Genomic DNA, 18,185 nt, shown 5'->3' with positions numbered 1-18,185 from the left:
ACCACAGCCAACTACATGGGAGTCCAGTGACATAGCCATTACGCAAGCTGCTGGTCCCACACCCTGCATAATTTTTAAGCTACCAGGTCCAGGACTTGGCTATGTGAGAGACCAGCACTTTAACCATCATGCCACCTGCTGGCCCAACAATGCCTATCTTAAAGGTTAAATGAGAATGAAACATTGTGCAGAAAATGCTTAGTATAGACTGGCATATAGCACAAATTCAACAAATAATAACACTTAACATTAAAAATGTGTTTACACAAATTTTGCTAATATTGTAGACTAGATAATCTTGAATACTAAAATAATTTAAAAGAAAGATTGAAACATTCTTTTTCTTTCATGATTTGAGAAGCACTGTTAAAACTGAGGAAGTTAAACCGAGATGGCAGATTAAATGTGCTAATATATGAAAGGCAATCTGGCACCAAGCAGATCTCAATAAATGGTGTTTCCTTCCCAGATTCCCTTTAAAATTCAACAAATATGTCATATGCAATAACTACACTAATATGTTTTAACTCTAGTAATCCTTTCCCTATTGTACTCCCTTTCCTTTATAAAAATATTTTTAGTTATCAATAGTAAAACAATAATAATTGGTACCCCTTTGAGGAAAGGAAAGGAGGAAGCAACTTAACATATGCTGAGAGCCAATTATTCTCCATCCATTATAGGATATCTTCATTCTTCTACACTATCCTTTGAACTAAGTTACCAACCTTCATTACAGATGAAGAAACTGAGGGATATATAGCCCAAGGTCATAGAGCCATTTAGTGGTAGAGCCCTTTCTTTCTTTCTGTCTGCTTGCCTGCCTGCCTGCCTCCTTCCCTCCCTTCCTTCCTTCCTTTCTTTTTCTTTTTTTGACCTTAGCAAATTCTAAGTATGTAAGATAGCATTACTGACTACAGCAACCATGCTGCACATTAGATCTACAGGTCTCACACATCCTGCCTTTGACCAATGTCTCCCATTTCCTCCTTGAATGCAGAACCTTGGTGTACACCTAGATCATTTCAGTCCTCAAAAGTCAAGCCACTTCCTTCCACAAACTTTGCTGTCCCTCTCAAAAATGAGTATCTAAATGGCAACACTGAAATTAAAAATACACACACATGCACACACACACGTAATACACAAAAACTACACAAGATTATGGGTTGGTCCTTCATCTATTGACCTTGAAAAAGAATTGGGGAAAATTAAATGATTATCTAAATGGCAACACTGAAATTAAAAGTACACACACACACACACACACACACAATACACAAAAACTACACAAGATTATGGGTCAGTCCTTCATCGATTGACCTTGAAAAGGAATTGGGGAAAATTATCATGATTTGTATAAATTACAATCTAGGTACTAATTCCCAGATGTCCAGCCTAATCTGTTTACCAGTTATAGTCTATATGGCCAGTACATCTTATATAGTGTTTAATTACTTTGGCTTCTATCACTTGCCAGTTGAGTCAGCCATGGGTAAGTCAACATCAGTTACTTCACCTGCAAAAGAAAGTAATTATAACTGCTTCCTGGATTATTCTGCAAATGTAACAGTGTATAAAAAGCACTTTGTGAACTGTATGATATTACCCAAACATCTATTACTCTTACCATTACTCTTAAAATTCTAATAAGTGTTTAGAACAAAGAATGCTCTGGTCCTAAATATTGTTTGTGAAAAATAAAAGCAAATTACTTGGGCAAGAGGTTAAACAGAAAGACTTTTGCCCAAGTACCCTCTATGGGTCTTCTGTATCATCTCCCTTTGCATCTTGGACCCTATTGAAGATATGACAAAAAGTCATAGGTTTTACTAGTTAATTCCTATGTTCTTTCCAATCTCAGTCTAACACTTCTCAGAAGCTATTCTTGACTTGCAAGGCTGGATTAAATGCCTTTCCTGAGCTCTGTGTAGATTTTAGTACTGTTATCCAACACAATATATATCACCTCTGCTATGGATTTGAATCTACTTGTCTACCTCTAAGTATCATTCACTTCTTGTCTCCTTGAAGATACAAAACACTGACACGTATTTGCGGAATGAATTGCAGGATGGAAAAATGAAAGAATGAATAAAGAGATGAAATCAGAGATTAGTAAAATAAATCAACAGAGGTAGAGAGAAAAAGGAGAAAATATACAACAATTAAAAATAAAAGTAGCATTTAAATGGGAGAGTATTAAGACAAGCATTTCTATATATAGCTCATGGGCATGTCAACTTGGACCAAAAAACATTCAAAAAACCAATCTTCCAGCATAACAAGAGTACTGCAAATGATCAAATAAATCCACTATATTCAGTCCACAAATATTTAGTGAGTATTAAATATGTTCCAGACAATCTTCTCTGTGCTGGAAGTAATCAATACAAACAGACAAATCCTTATTCTCATAGAGCTTATAGCCTAGAGCCGGGAGATAGACAATAAATAAATATTCAAATAGAAATATGCAGGCAGAGATAAGCACCAGGGAGAAACGTAAATTGGCTAAGGAACTAAAGAGTTATTGTGGCTAGGTGATATTTATACAGGATTGGAGATGACCTCTGGGCTAAGATGGCTTTTGACCTGAAAGCTGAAGGTAGAGAGGAAGTAACATGTGTGACCTGTGGACATGTGAGGGAAGAGCATTGTAGGCAGAAGGAAGGGCAAGTCTGGCTTCCTGAAGTAAGGCATGCTTGTCTACTGTGATCAAGCAATGAGCACGCCTGAGTACAACGAAGGGAGTGCTAGGAAATACAGTCAGGGTGGGCAGCTGGACCCAGGTCAGAATGGGTCTTATAAGTGAAGGCTGTGGACGTCACTTCTGGTGACATGAGCTGATCTACATTTATAACAGTAATGTGTGTTGTGGCATGAGTAGCAAAGCAGGCTATTGCAATAACTAAGTGGTGAAGGATGTGGTTGGACTAGCGTGCTGGTATTGAAGTGGGCCCCTTCTGAATGTATTTTGAAGGCAAAAGCTACAGAATTTGCTGCTGGGTTGCACATGGGATATGAAATGAAAAAGGGAGAGAAGGCTGACCCAGTGTTTGTCACCTGGTCAAGAGCAGAGGAGAGTGTAGAGCTGTCATTTACTAAGAAGGGGAAGTCTAAGGAAAGACAGGTTGAAGACAAACATCAAGAGTTTGTTTTGGATGTACTAAATGCACAGTGCCTATAAGGCAACAAGGAACAGGCTGATTAGGCAGTTGGGACCTAGGCATAATCTCAAATATAATCAAGAGAGAGAAGCAGACCAGTCAGGTGGCATGGTGGGTGAGGCAGCTGGGTCTCACATGGCTGACTGCATAGTTTGAACCCTGGATACAACAGTGTGTAATGTGGTTTTCCCTCCTGAGAGGGCTGTTTCTTAGCATTTTAAATTTTTGTTCTTGCTTTCTCACTTTCTCTTTCTTTCTTCCTCTCTGTCTCTCTCCAGTAAGCTCATGTGCCCAATGACACCAAGAGAGAGAGAGAGAGAGAGAGAGAGAGAGAGAGACAGACAGACAGACAGACAAAAGACCATACAACCATTACCTGGTATCCTAAGATAAGAAAGCCTAGAAAGAAATTAAATTATATATATATACACATACACATAATGTCTTTGAAGACTTAGGACATGAGAAAAAAACTCAAAACCATAATATTAAAGTGAAAAAAGTTGAAACTTCCCCCAAACACTGTATGTAGTATGGTCCAAATTTTATAAATAAGTATACAGGCACAGAAGAAAAAACACTAAAAAAAAACCAAAAAACAAACAAATATTAACAACATTTATCCCTTTATAGTGATAAAAGTCTTTTTTTAGTATTTCTTTATATTGTCAATTTTTTTTACAAATGCATATTATTTTTTTTTGAGAGGTTTTTGCTATAGGCACGTGCACTCACCAGAAAGAAAGAGATAGAGAGACAGAAAGTGAGAAATCACCTCCCAGGGGGGATGGCCATGCCACAATCACTTCTTCTCCATTCTCCTCTCCGGATCCTGGACACGCACGCACACATCGTGCCCGGGATGAGTTTAAGCTACCGGGTCTGGGACTCAAACTGTGGTCAACTACATGGGAGTCCAGCAACATTGCCATTACACCAACTTCTGGTCCCCATATTACATTTTTAAAATGTTATTTATTTAACTTAATTTTGTCATTATTATTTTTTAATTAAGAGAGAGAGAGAGAGAGAGAGAGAGAAAGGGAAAGTGAGAAAGCAAGCTGCAAGGTTTGGGACTTGTACTGTGGTCAGTCATGTGGGAGTCTAGCACCCTAACCACCAAGCCACCTGCCAGCCCCCCAAATACTTTAATAATTAAAGAAAATAAAAAGGTAAAACATTGGAAAGAAACAATTAAAGGTAGATAGTCAAGACATAAAAAAATGAATATATAGAATTTTTAATTTAGGAAAAATATATGAGGACAGTATTTTAAAAATGGCTTTTACTCAGGTATCATGTGTTCCACTCTTGATATTAATAAAACTACCTAGAAGAAAAAAGTGAATAATGTAACTCAAAATATAGGAAATGTATAAGTCTACTCTGCAGTAAACATGTAAGTCCTTAGAATGCAATGATTTTATTCCACAATTTCCTGGTATTTTGTTAGGGTGATCAATAATATAGTAACCTCACCCACAGCAACTAGTAATAGAACAGACGGCAGGAAATGACTGAGGGAATAGAGGCTGTTATGGATCACTGTCAACACATACACCCATCAATGGACAAATGGGAATCAGCTTTTTGTCTTCTCTTATTACTGAATTGATGTATGGATGTGAGTAGAAACTCCTAGAGGAAAGGCCATGTCCACTTGTCTTGAGTCATAGTTAACACATAGCTCAGTGTATAGATATGGGCCAGCAATAACTGTGTAACGTGTTGATGAGAGTTAACTTGTAGTAGAAGAGGACAGGGACTAACTGATGATTGATGGCTTCCACAGCAGTCCCTCAATTCTCCACTGCCTATCATCAATCTTTTTTTTTTATTTTTAATTTTTTAAATATCAACCGGCCCTGACAGTCAAGCATGAGCTTATCCTATTGATATGGGATACAGCATTGATGAATAACTACTTGAATTTTACACGTACAGCAACAATGGTTGTAGATGTAATAACCATCTTCCATTACATTACAGGGCATAGTGTGGGATGTTTCTATTTGGCTAATATGTGAGGTACATAGGAAACAATAAATAAGTATAGAAGGCAGTTTAAAAACTCCCACTACTGTTTTATTTTTTGTTAACACTGAATTCATTTCCCTGACAGAACATAGCAACTTCACATATTTTTCAATAAATTTAGTCATTGGGAAAGTCATGGCGCATTTTTCTGTTTTTCTATGCAAAAATGCGTCATGACTTTCCCGGAGACCCAATATATTTGGAAATCCCCTTTGATTAAGATGTCAAGTGCCCATTAGTGTACCTACTCTCTCTTCTAACAGAATAGCTCTATCAATCATGCCTCATGGTTTATGTAAGTAAACTTAAATAGTTAGGGGGAGTCACCATCAATAAAGAGAAAACTCCCCTGAGGCTTCCACTTAATGGTCTATTTTCCATCTGTCTCACTAGTTCTGTTCCACTCCCTACTTCCCATTATTACATTTTGTTTCAAAAGAGACATCACAGTGCCAGTCTCCATATCGGAGAAATCAGGCATGCAACATAGATCACAACAGATAACTTGAAGACATTTGCTCATGAATCTTTAATTTGGTTAAGTTTGATAATGAACTCCATAAAGGCTGTGACGAGCCTGGTGCTGTGTTTTGTATAATTTCTTAAGCAAAAAGCTCCAAGGTATTAGTTATTGATAGCTATTATGAATAAAAGGGACAACATCAACCAATTACCACAAAACAATTGAAGTTTAGCTAGAGGAGTCAGGTTCACACCATTTTTAGTTCCACTGAATCCTATATTAGATTTTTAATGCAGGTGGTACTAGATATTTGCTGTGGTCATAAAAATAAAGATTCTCAATAAAGCTTTCATACTATATGACTTTCTGTAATAAAATGTTCTAATGTGCTCTGCAAGATAAATAAGTTGAAAAAAATGTATGCATAGATAACAACGTGTTTGAGCAGCTGCATAATATTGTCGGCTACATTTCCATAAATAATTGGAAGATGTTTACTAAAAAGTGATTTTATTTGTGGAATGGTTCATCTCAAAATCCTTGTTTTTCAATAGTATTAATAACATTTACCAAGGGCTTACTTTTCTCCAAGTACTTCACATGTATTAATTCAGTTTACTGTAAATAACACTGTGAGATGGAAGGAAGGTATTTTTCTGCTCTTTTTCTACTGGGTGGTCAGGAAAATCATGATGCACTTTTACATAGAAAAACATTTTTTAAAAAATGCCAGGATTTTCCTGACGACCTAATTACTTAGAAAACTGGGACAGAGGGCAGTTACCAAACGTACCCAAGGTTACACAGCAAGAAAGTGGTCAAGGTGGGATTCAAACTTGAGCAGAGTGGACCAGGAGGTAGGGGCACTGCTGTCTGATGTTGGTATTCTAGGAGGGCTCTGGGTTCATATTTCTGGGTCTGACCTGAGCACTCTGGATATGCCAGTGATCCTGGCTGCTTGCAGGGATGGGAAGAGGATCGTGGTGAGTGAAGCCTATGGGGGATGCCTCTTCCTCTTCCTCTCTCTCAGGAAATAAAGTAAATATTGAAACAGAAACAAAAACCCTGAGAAGAGTGGCACCAGGACTCATGCACCAAACGCTCTGCTATACTTACTGTGATTTTAAAGCAGAGTTGTCAACTGAGGGTACTCCCATTCTTTTCCAGTATACTAAATTAAAGGCATACAGGAAAATATTTTTTTCCCTATGAAAAAGGAGGAACTTCCAGTTCTTCCAAAAATGTTTTCAAGTCAATAGCTGTAACTTAAAAAGAGTCTAGACCATCTACCATTCTTTACTGAAGGAAGATGTTGTCTGATTCTTTGAGAACTTGTTCCTCTTGGAGCCCAGAAACTGTGAGTTATTACTAAGGCATTGTTTCTGGTAAACAGAATTAATAACCTGCAAGTTTGTGTAATGTGCTCACTGCTTCTCAGACTTGGGTACTTACATGTACCTTAGGGTCTATGGTATTTGCCAGGTCCTTTGACCCCTGGAAAATCTTTCCAGTGCGTCAGTTTCACTTTAAGATTTTGGATATGAATAATTTGTAACCAAAATATTTTTAATTAGAGCAAACAAGGATATTTTCCAAAATTTTGTGATAAAGATTTTGTGTTTTTATGTACAAGATTTTGTGTTTTTATGTTTGGACAGAAAGCTTCATATTCTGTCCCCAGTCATGAGTGGGAACAATGGTCTAGTCTCTATCCAGGTTTGATCTACAAAGTTAAAACTCCAGCCAGTGACAAGAATCAAACACTAACGGTGGCAAATACTTGCACTGTTTCTGAAAGATTACTCCATGTGTGAGATGAAGTATAAAAACAGTCAGTAGTAAATGGCCCACCTAAGGCAGGTTTTCTCTTTACGTAGAATACATGTTGTTCTGAAATGTAGCTCAGATTCCTCCACTCTTCCTACTCCTCCCTCCAGTCTCAGATGCCATAATCTCTACCTGAATTTCTTCAGTGGTCCCTCCACTCCTCTACACAGCAGCAAGAGCATTTTTTTAAAAACCATAAATCAGATCACTTACTTTTTCTGATTAGTACTGTTTAAGAGATTCTTAGAATACTTAAAATTAAACCTATACTTTGTCATTACCTACAAAATTGTAAATTACCTGGCTCTAACCTCCTTTTCCAACTTAATTTTCTACAGCGCTCCCATTAGTTCATCTCTTTCCAGGACCAAACCTTGACCTTCTGCATAGGCTCCCACATTGCAGCTGGGCTGCCATTTTCTTTTCGTTATTCAGGTCACAGCTCATATGCTGTCTCCTCAGAGAGCCACTACCTGGCTATCCTACTTCACACCATTCTCTTCCTCAAAGATGACCTATCACATAACCCTGTTTTGTTTTCTTTATAGAAGTTAGTGCTATCCAAACTTAACTCATTTATCTACATGTCTTTTAGTCAATAAATTTTACTATAAATTCAATACCTGGTCTGGTATATTCTTCACTGTGACTTTGTTGCTAATAGCCATGCTTGACACACGGCAGAAGCTAAAACTTCATGAAAAGAGCAACAAATTAATTAATGTAAGAGAAAAGAAAGTGTGAATACATGTTAGGTGATATGTCTAGTAAACTAGTGTTCTACAATTCTGGGAGAATACAGGAGAGGTGGGATGGAGACTGATGGGTTCAAGTCTGCATAATAAATGGCGTCAACCTGGTGAACATTAGAGGCACAATTTGGAGTGGTCCTTAAAAATTTCTGGAGACAAGAAATCTTTCTTGAGACTTTATTTAGCTTATGGTGTATGTGTGTATGTACATGCGCGTGTGCTAGAGAGACAGACAGAGAGATAAAAGGGACAAGAGAAAGTACCCAGGGGGAATGGTCATGCCACAATCCCTTCTCTTCTATCTCTGCCTCCTTTCAGGATTGTGGGCACACATACACACCAGGTATGTTTCTCAAGTTGCTGAGTCAAACCAGCAGTGGGCCATGTGAGATTCAACTGCCTTAACAATCATACTAGTGTCTGGCCCTTTGCTATGTATTTCTATGAAAAACACGGTTGTAACAGTTTTGGTTTTCATTTTTAAAATAAGAAGGAAATAAGCCCCAGACATAGTGGTGCACTCTGGTAGGCCCTGCACTCATCACAGGAGAGTCCTGGTTTAAACCAGGCTCACACTAAATGCTGGGCACAATAGCACATGCCCGCAGAGGCGTCAACCTGGTGAACATTAGAGGCACAATTTGGAGTGGTCCTTAAAAATTTCTGGAGACAAGAAATCTTTCTTGAGACTTTATTTAGCTTATGGTGTATGTGTGTATGTACATGCGCGTGTGCTAGAGAGACAGACAGAGAGATAAAAGGGACAAGAGAAAGTACCCAGGGGGAATGGTCATGCCACAATCCCTTCTCTTCTATCTCTGCCTCCTTTCAGGATTGTGGGCACACATACACACCAGGTATGTTTCTCAAGTTGCTGAGTCAAACCAGCAGTGGGCCATGTGAGATTCAACTGCCTTAACAATCATACTAGTGTCTGGCCCTTTGCTATGTATTTCTATGAAAAACACGGTTGTAACAGTTTTGGTTTTCATTTTTAAAATAAGAAGGAAATAAGCCCCAGACATAGTGGTGCACTCTGGTAGGCCCTGCACTCATCACAGGAGAGTCCTGGTTTAAACCAGGCTCACACTAAATGCTGGGCACAATAGCACATGCCCGCAGACCGCCCCTCAAGAGATTGAGGCAAGAGAACCATGCCATAGCAAGACTGTATGTAAAAACAAACTAACAAACTAATAAACACAAAACCCCCACTAAAAACGAGAACCTATGTAACCATAGACAATTTTCTTGGACTCTTTGAACTTCAATTTCTACATCTCTAAAATGGGGGTGGAAGCCTTTCTTTTTGTGTTTTAGGGAAGATTAAATGGATAGTGTAGGTAAAACAGCTACTACCAAAAGGCCTGGATTGTGAAGAGGTTTTTAATAAACTATAATTCACTATGGGATGTAATAAAATAAGATGACATTTGCAAATTAAAATCATATCAAATATTAGTGACTGGATGAGAACAAATAGATCATTGCCCTTGTGGATAAAAGTGTCCATGTTTACAAATTCTTTGGAGAGTTATAAGAATTATCTTTGCCACAGCCCTCATTTTAATTAAGAACATAGAGAGAAGGGAGAAGTTTATATTTAATTTACACCACAGATGCACATTTTCAGCATCCAAACATTCCATTCCTTGGCTAAAGATGTACTAAGCTACTTTAGCAAATGTGATATTACAACATGAACGAAAAATGCTTCATCATTTAAAAAGAAATACCAAAGAATGGAAAGACCAAAGCATGTACATGTGCCAGTGGGGAAAATTAACTGCAGATCATTTCCTCTCCTTTTTAAAGAGCTGACAAATGTCTTCGATTAGACAGGCAGGATATAAAATTAAAACAGTCTATCACTGTTACATACAGATGCATGAAGAAATAAAGTGCACATGTCTAACTGTTGTCTCATGTTTGCTAAAATTGTTTATTGAGAAAATCAAGTCACAGAACAATGTGCAAAATATGAACTTACTTAGTAAAAATGATGTCAAGTTCCACAAACATCCATGTGTGCATTTGCATGAGATTGTATGAACACGGAGAAGGTATGAAAGGTTCATGTCAGACTGCCACACTGGGTATCTCAAGATAAGTCACTCTAGAGGGGGTTTGGGGAGATTTTTGTTTCTGGGACATCTTTATGTTGCTTTTCCAAATGAAATGAGCACATATTAGTTGCAATAAAGCTAATGAAATATAAAAAAGCATGGGCATTTATTATTTTTCTATCCATTCATTCATTTATTTAGTAATCTCCCAATTTATTCTATCCTTCTGATGACCATTTAAGTAAAATCAGTTGTTTTTTTTCTGTGAACTGTCTGATCTAATGTTTTTAGAGGTACACTGGTTGAATCTGGCTTTACTTATGGATCTGCAATGTGGCTCCTTACGCTGTGCTAGAATCCGGCCCTATTTCCCTTTGCAGGTGACAGGCTATACTAAATTCAAACCATTTGGAGTTCATTTTACTCTTCCTTTCACCTGTAGTTACTATGCTACAGGGAGGGCTGACTGACTCCCAAATTCCATTGAACTGTAGGTGGTCATTCACAGCAACAATGAATTTTGAGTCAACTGTCAGAATTTCAGTACCAACTTCCACAGTTCAGGTACGAAACCTTGGTATGCTACTTCCTTTTTTGTTTTTTGAACTTCAGCACTATTTTCTCAAGTAAGAACACCTACCTTACAGCTATATATCTCAAATGGAATCAGATATGAGAAGTCTTAACAAATTGGAAACTGATAGACAGGAATGTATTACTATTTCTCGACAAAGAACTTGTGATTTAGCTTCCCAAAGAGGATAATGACACATGTTCACAATAATTTGTAGATTTCCACCTAAGGCAAGAAGAATGAACAGCATTTGGGTAGTCCCCAAACTAACAGCCAACATGTTAGGCAAATGTGGTTTCTTATTGGTCATGAGAGCAAACCCAAACAACCAGCAAGCAATATCTGACCTGGTGTAGTCATCTTCAACCAGCATGTGCTTTGGAATTGGTGAGTACCTTCCTGGAGAGATGGGTGGCAGGGAAGTTTTGTATTCTAAAGTGCCATTGTTGCCAGAGAGTAGATGGTTTTCCATTGGTGGAGAATAAGCTAAGGGGAGGAAAAAATAAAAAATAAAAGAAACCTGTTATGTGGGTGATTCAATGTGTCATGCTATAGTTCAGAAGACATATTAAAAATAGAAAGGCTTTGCTACATGCCAAGGATTTTCTTGTCCACCGAGGAGAGGAGTTGATGTTTATTTGTATTTAATGTATACAAGCACATGTTGACCTTTGGATCAAAAAGGTGTAATAACAGTTATATCTGTAACCCCAGCTAGTATAATTAGATAAAGAGAAGAACTGGAGGAGAGATTCAGCAAACACATTTTAGAATGATGATTAATTTTCTATTGAAATAAAATGTTAGCTTTCTAATTACAGAGCTCACATTCTTTTCTCATAATTAATATCCACTCATCAAAAGCAAAAGGCTCCTAAAGAGCAGCTCTTGTATAAAAACTTTCTCCCAAAATACTCAATATTCCTATTCCAGAAAAGCCAAGAATTCTGGCTTTTCTTTTCCATTCCATAATTTATCTCCCTTCTAGGCATCTGAAAACACCAATGTGGATCTCTTGCTCCTCTTTCTTTCCTCAAATCCACTTTATGCATTGAGATAAAGTAAATCCTTTTGATATCCAGCTCTGATCATGCTGTTCTCATTTAGGATTGTTATTCATTGGTCCTATGTATCAAATGTAGCATAAATTATTTTTTGCCATTCTTACAAAACTGGTCTATTGTGATATCTCCCTCACACACACACTGTGGCTCTCAAACATAGCCTGGGCTCCCTTTGTTCCACTGAACCAACTACTTATAATTTCTGTCTCCTGCCCTGTATCAGATGTTGAAATTTCACCCACTGTTTTAAAAGTTTATTCTCAATAAAAAGCATGTAAAGGCACACATGTAAGATGGGGAGGGGGTGAGGAAGACAGAGAGGGAGAGAGAGAAGGAAGAGAGAGAGAGAGAGAGAGAGAGAGAGAGAGAGAGAGAATAGCACCCTCCATAGGGTCTCATCATGTGATGATCCCCTTTCCCTATCTCTTCCGCTCCTCAAGATCCTGGGCATGTGCTTGAATGCTCTGCACTTTGCAGCTTGACCAAGCTGTGATCCAGACCCATTCTTGGCTCTGTGGCTTTCAGCACTGCAGTTTAGTAGCTTTGAACAGCACCACCAGACTGGGCCACTCATCTGCAGTTCAAGATGCAATTCAAATGCCATCCTCTGTATAAAGATTTTTCTGATCTGCCAAAGACAAATGATATATCTCCTTCCTTTGAGTACTCAAAGGACATTTATTTTTGCTTCTCGCATGGCAGATACATCCCTCTTATTCTGCCAAATACTGCTGCTATTTATATATCCCAGTTAGCCTTCCTTCCAGTTAAGCTCCTTGAAGGCCATGACTGTATCGCCTCTGCAGCCCACAAAGAACTTTCCAAGGTACTTGTGCATAGTAAAGTTACTCAATATCTCCTTTTAAAATTGACTAGAAAGTTTTGTTCTTTTCTCTCTTTAACCTTGGCCTTATGCCTTTCATGAAGTGGCTCACCGAGTCTGAAAACAGATTGTACTAAATAAGCTAACTTAAGAAACCCTAAGCACTAAAATGCTTTCATATCCTAAGGTAAGACCAGTCTGCTTGAAAACAGGACATGTATGGGAGGTCAAGTCATTTTAGAGTTATCATTAAGTAAAGCAATAGTTAATGTATTGGGCAGGTAAGAAAATTATCCAACCCTTAAATTTCCTTCAAGAGAAACATCTCAGAGTGGTTAAACAACTTAAGACTAATTAATGGTAGGTTCTGAAGACGTTGAGTTTTCAGTCTCACATACAAACTTCAAAATTTCAGAATGAGCAAGCTTACAACGTTAACAAACCTGTCCCTTAATTCACATAAAAAAGAGGATTGTGGGACTGGCAGATGGCGGCATAGCGGTTACATTCTTGGGCTTTCACATGGTTGATCACAGTTCGAGCCTTGGACCCAGTAGTTTCAAAATCATGCTGGCAGACATGCATGCTCCCACACTCCTGGGAGGAGAGTGGATTGCAATGTGGCCACCCCCCTGGGCGGTGATTGCTCACTTTCTCTCTCCCTATGTCAGTCTATCTCTCTCTGGTGAGTGCATGTGCCAGAAGGCAAACACAATTGCTTCTAAACCTCCTCCCCAAAGAAGGAACTTTAGATATATTTCTTGTTGCCCTATGAAGAAGAGGTAAAAACATGGTGCTTTTGTAGTAGTGGACTCTGTGAAGGCCCAGCAGTGTTTCATTAGTTAATTGTTACCTGTCCTAGAAGCATCCAGTTCCAACCTGTGTCCACTGCTATAGTGACTGTTAATGTTCTCTGGTGTCCTCGACAATATAACAAATTCAGGTAAAATTAAAAGCTACGATGAGGGTCGTGATTTTGCCCTTCAAGTGCAAGAGTCTCTCCCTCAGGAAGAAGTGTAGAGGTATCTCTGGTCAATTTTGCCAGACTCTTTTCTATTCTGTACTAACTATATCAGAACTAGGAAGAGACAGCATTATGGCGTCAGAGCTATTATGCTTTAAAGGCTTGAGAAATAGTCATTAAAAATGTATTGCCCCTGGGACCAGCAGATGGTATAATGGTTATGTCACTGAACTTTCATGTAGTTGACTATGGTTCGAGTCCTGGACCCAGTGGCTTAAAACTCACACTGGGTGTATGTGTATGTGTGCCCAAAAATCCCAAGAGGAGAATAGAGGGGAGGGGACTTTGGGTTGGCCACCCCCTTGTGTGTGTGGGGGTGATTTCTCACCTTCTGTCTCTCTGTCTTTTTGGCAAGAGCACGTGCTCCTTACAAAAAAGAATGAATTGCCCCTACACCATTATCATGACACTGCCTACAACACCAGAGATTAGCCTCTGCCTAATGGTGGATCTGCCAACTCACCAGGATGTCCCGCTTTCAGAACACTAGATCAGAGTTGTAAGGCAACATGGAGTGAAATGAAGGCTCCTCCCTCTGAAATATTTCTTTTCTTTTCTTTTTTTTTTTTTTTTTTTTTTTTTGGGGGTTTTTATTGTGGGGGTGGCACACTATGGGGTGTGTGCACTCACCAGACAGAGAGAGACAGAGAGACAGAAAGCGAGAAATCACCCCCCCCGGGGGGGGTATGGCCATGCCGCAATCCCCTCTCCTCCATTCTCCTCTTGAGATCTTGGGCACGCATGCACACGCACCTGGCGTGAGTCTCCCTCTGAAATATTTCTAGACACTAAACAAAATGAAGGGTGCAAGTGGAAGACTTTGCCAATAGTTTTGTAGGATTCCAATTTTGTAAACTTGGCATGCTATTTGAAGATGATACTAGTGTGGTACTTACAGTGAGTAATATCAGGTGGACCATAAGGATCAGTCATATAAATGGTGGTGGGTTTGCCAACTTTTAGATAAACTACATCTGATGTGTTCTTCAATATTGCTACTGCTTCTTCATGTGTTACTTCTTCTAAACTGTAGTTATTTACCTGAAAGAGGAATATAAAATTCAATATTAGAGTTAAATCTATAAAGAGAAATATTCAGGCAAGAAGAAATCTGGAATCATGACCTTACTTAAAGATTACAATGATTACAGTCCAGTATTTACATCGTACTTTGATGGAAAAGATGCATTTGCCAAAGCAGATAAGGTTCACACACTGATCCTATTGAACAAGGTTGCTTCTACCTTTTCTAAGAGAAAGCAATATATTAGGTCGTCAGAAAAGTCATGACATTTTTCTATGTTTTTCTCTTTTTTGAGAAATTTTTGTTATAGGATGTGTGAGCTTGCCAGAGAGACAGAAAGAGACAGGGAGAGAGAAAGCAAGAAATCACTCTTTAGAGGGGATGGCTGTCCTGAAATTCCTTTTCCTCCATTCTCCTCTCTGGATCTTCAACATTCGTGCAAGTTTCCAGCTGCCAGATCTTGCACTCACCGTCAGCCACGTGGGAGTCCAGTACCTTAACCACTACATCACTTGCTGACCCCCTTTTCTATGTTTTTCTATGCAAAAATGCATTATGACTTTTCAGATGATCCAATATTAGAGTTCAGACTAGTATTTGTGGAAAAGGGAAATAAGGGGGTCAAATGAAGAAAACTTTAAAAAAAAGTATCCATAATCTCCTTACTTGGATGCATTTTTAAAAAACAATTATGACTGTCACTGTCTATGGAAGACATACAAATAGACAAAAGGCATATGAAAAAATGCTCAACATTCCTCACTGTAAGGGATCAAAGCCACAATGAAATACCACCTAACCCCAGTCAGAATGACTAAGATTAGAAAAACAAAAAATGATAAGTGCTGGTGGGGGTGTGGTGAAAAAGGAACTCTCCTACACTGCTGGTGGGAATGTAAATTGGTCTAGCCACTCTGGAGAACAATTTGGAGATTCCTCAAAGATCTATAAATAGAGCTATCATATGATCCAGCAATCTCACTCCTTGGTATTTACCCAAAGGACAGAAGAATTCTTAATCGGAAAAGTGCTTGCACATCCATGTTTATTGTGGCATTATTCACAATTGCTAAGACATGGAACCAACCCAAATGCCCATAAACAGAAGAATGAATTGAAAAAGTGTGGCACATATACTCTATGGAATACTACTCAGCCATAAAAAACAACAAGACGCTGGCTTTTGTCAGAAAGTGGATTAATATGGAAGATTTACTGCTGTGTGAAGCAAGCTAGGCTATTTAGGAGACATTGAATGTCTCCACTTAATATATTCTGAGTGTCTGCACTCTATGGCCGAAACTGAATGACTCATAGTTACAGAACATAGTAAATGGTTGTGAATACCAGATACAGTGTGGGAAGAGGGTGGGTGAAGGAGTAGAGTCTGAGGAAGGACATTAAGGAGAAAAATAGAGAGACAAGATATTTATGGGACAAAGAAATAGGTTATTATCTATTGAAGATGACTTTAAAGTATTGTCAACTGGACTGGTAAGAAATGTACACAATGTTGGAATACTCACTTTGCAAGCTAAGTACATGATTGAATGTATAAAAGAAATTGAAATAAAAAATTAAAGGAAAAAAACAATTGTGACTGTATTAAACACATTGTTTTGGCACCAGCTTTTTAAATCTAGAGTGGTGATAAGTTCATAACGTTAATGCACTTTGAAAACATTACTTTTATTTTTTACAGAGCATTTTCTCACCTGGCTATAACACAATAATTTAACTACTCTTACTAGAAGAGTAAATTGCATCTAATTTTTTATATTATAAATAATGTTGCAATAAGTCTTCTTTTATATTTGTGCACAACTTTAGTGATTTCTTTGGGATTAACCATACCAGTGAAATTGCTGGCAAAGTATAAAAACATTATTAAGCCTTTTGATGCCCAGCTCCACATGCCCTTTGGAAAGATGAACCAGTTTATTCTCATACCAACATAATGTGAAATCTGCATTTCCTTACAGCTTCAGCAAACTTGGATTTTTCTTTCTTTAAAAATCTTTCTTATCAAACTGTCATTTAACATGAGTCTATTTTCCAAGGATAGAGTGCTAATGTTGGAACATAGGCTTTGCAGGTGAACAAGTTCAAGGTTACCCTGTTGCCATCAGCTTTAACAGAAACTTTCCTTTCATGATTGCACAGAGAATTTTTTTTTTTTTTTTTGAGAGGTTTTTGCTATAGGGCGCGTGCGCCTCGCCAGACAGACAAAGAGATAGAAAGCGAGAAATCACCCCCGGGGGGATGGCCACACCTCAATCACTTCTCTTCCATTCTCCTCTTGAGATCTTGGGCATGCATGCACACGCGCCCAGTGTGAGTTTTAAGCCACCCGGTCCAGGACGCGAACCACGGTCGACTATGTGGGAGTCCAGCGACAGCCATTACGCTAACTGCTGGTCCCTGCACAGAGAAACTTTTGATACACATGATTACTTCATGGCAGAGGTATTATTGTGGATCTCTGCAGCATTTCTCTGAAATCATTTAAGACATTTCCAGAAAGACTTATTGTTTGGGGAAATGAGAATACTTGGAAGTATTTTAAGTATTATAGATACTTAGGTTATCCTTATTTGGGTACCGTTATTGCAAAATAAGTTTTATTGTACCTGTTTAAAGGCAACAACATGATGTTATAGGATACGTATAGACAGTAAAGTGATTACAATAGTGAAGCAAATTAATATACCCATCATCACACACGCTTACTTTGTGGTGACAGAGTAGCTAAAATCTACTTATTTAACATTGTCTCTTAAAAACCTTCTCATATTTTTGTTTAATTATGTTAGGACAGCACTACATGTGCCTAGATTTGAATACTTACAGGGCATGCTTTCATACAATGGTTTAAATATGTATGAAAGTAGGTGATTTCTCTCAAAAAGTAATCGCCTAACAGCAGCTATGATGCTGTGACTTGAGAAACACCTACTTTAAAAAAAAAAATAACAGAACAGAAACCACATTTGGTGGCACAACACACATGGGATGACTGGCTAGTGGAAGAAACTCCAAAGGTAAGGAACTAACTGGATTAGTTAGAGGTTAGTTACCCAAAGCTGTTTCTGACAAGGGCTCATTATCTCTCTCCCCTGGGTAAAGAAAGTGAAAACCTCACTAAATTAACAGTGAAAGAGTGATGTGACCAGAGCTTATTAAACTGTGCCCTTTACCATTCTGAAGCTGGTCAGTGAAACAATCCAGAAAACTGTTACCTTCAAGCACATTTTGAGAGCAACTTTGCTAACATGCTCTCAGGAGGAGAATCACAGTAGGAAAATCTTTATTTGAGATCAGAAAGCAGAAGTTGAGGGAAGGGTGAAGGTGAGAACTAGGG

At 38.3% G+C, this 18,185-nt stretch overlaps 1 protein-coding gene across 11 annotated transcripts in view; it reads right to left on the bottom strand.

Annotated features, from left to right (window-relative positions):
* DLG2 (discs large MAGUK scaffold protein 2) overlaps positions 1-18,185 on the bottom strand; it is a 1,612,020-nt gene that overhangs the window by 495,105 nt on the left and 1,098,730 nt on the right. For all 11 annotated transcript variants that reach the window (XM_006144952.3, XM_006144955.3, XM_006144956.1 and 8 more), the window contains 2 exons: positions 14,697-14,841; positions 11,237-11,375 (listed from right to left, as the gene is read on the bottom strand). In XM_006144952.3, coding sequence (XP_006145014.1) covers positions 11,237-11,375; positions 14,697-14,841 — 284 coding nt within the window. The remainder of the gene's footprint in view (positions 1-11,236; positions 11,376-14,696; positions 14,842-18,185) is intronic.

The sequence above is a fragment of the Tupaia chinensis genome, unplaced genomic scaffold (assembly GCF_000334495.1).
Source record: "Tupaia chinensis unplaced genomic scaffold, TupChi_1.0 Scaffold000139_1, whole genome shotgun sequence".
NCBI lineage: Eukaryota > Metazoa > Chordata > Mammalia > Scandentia > Tupaiidae > Tupaia > Tupaia belangeri.
The sequence above is the reverse complement of the archived record's forward strand: the minus strand, read 5'-3'. Positions and strand labels throughout refer to the sequence as shown.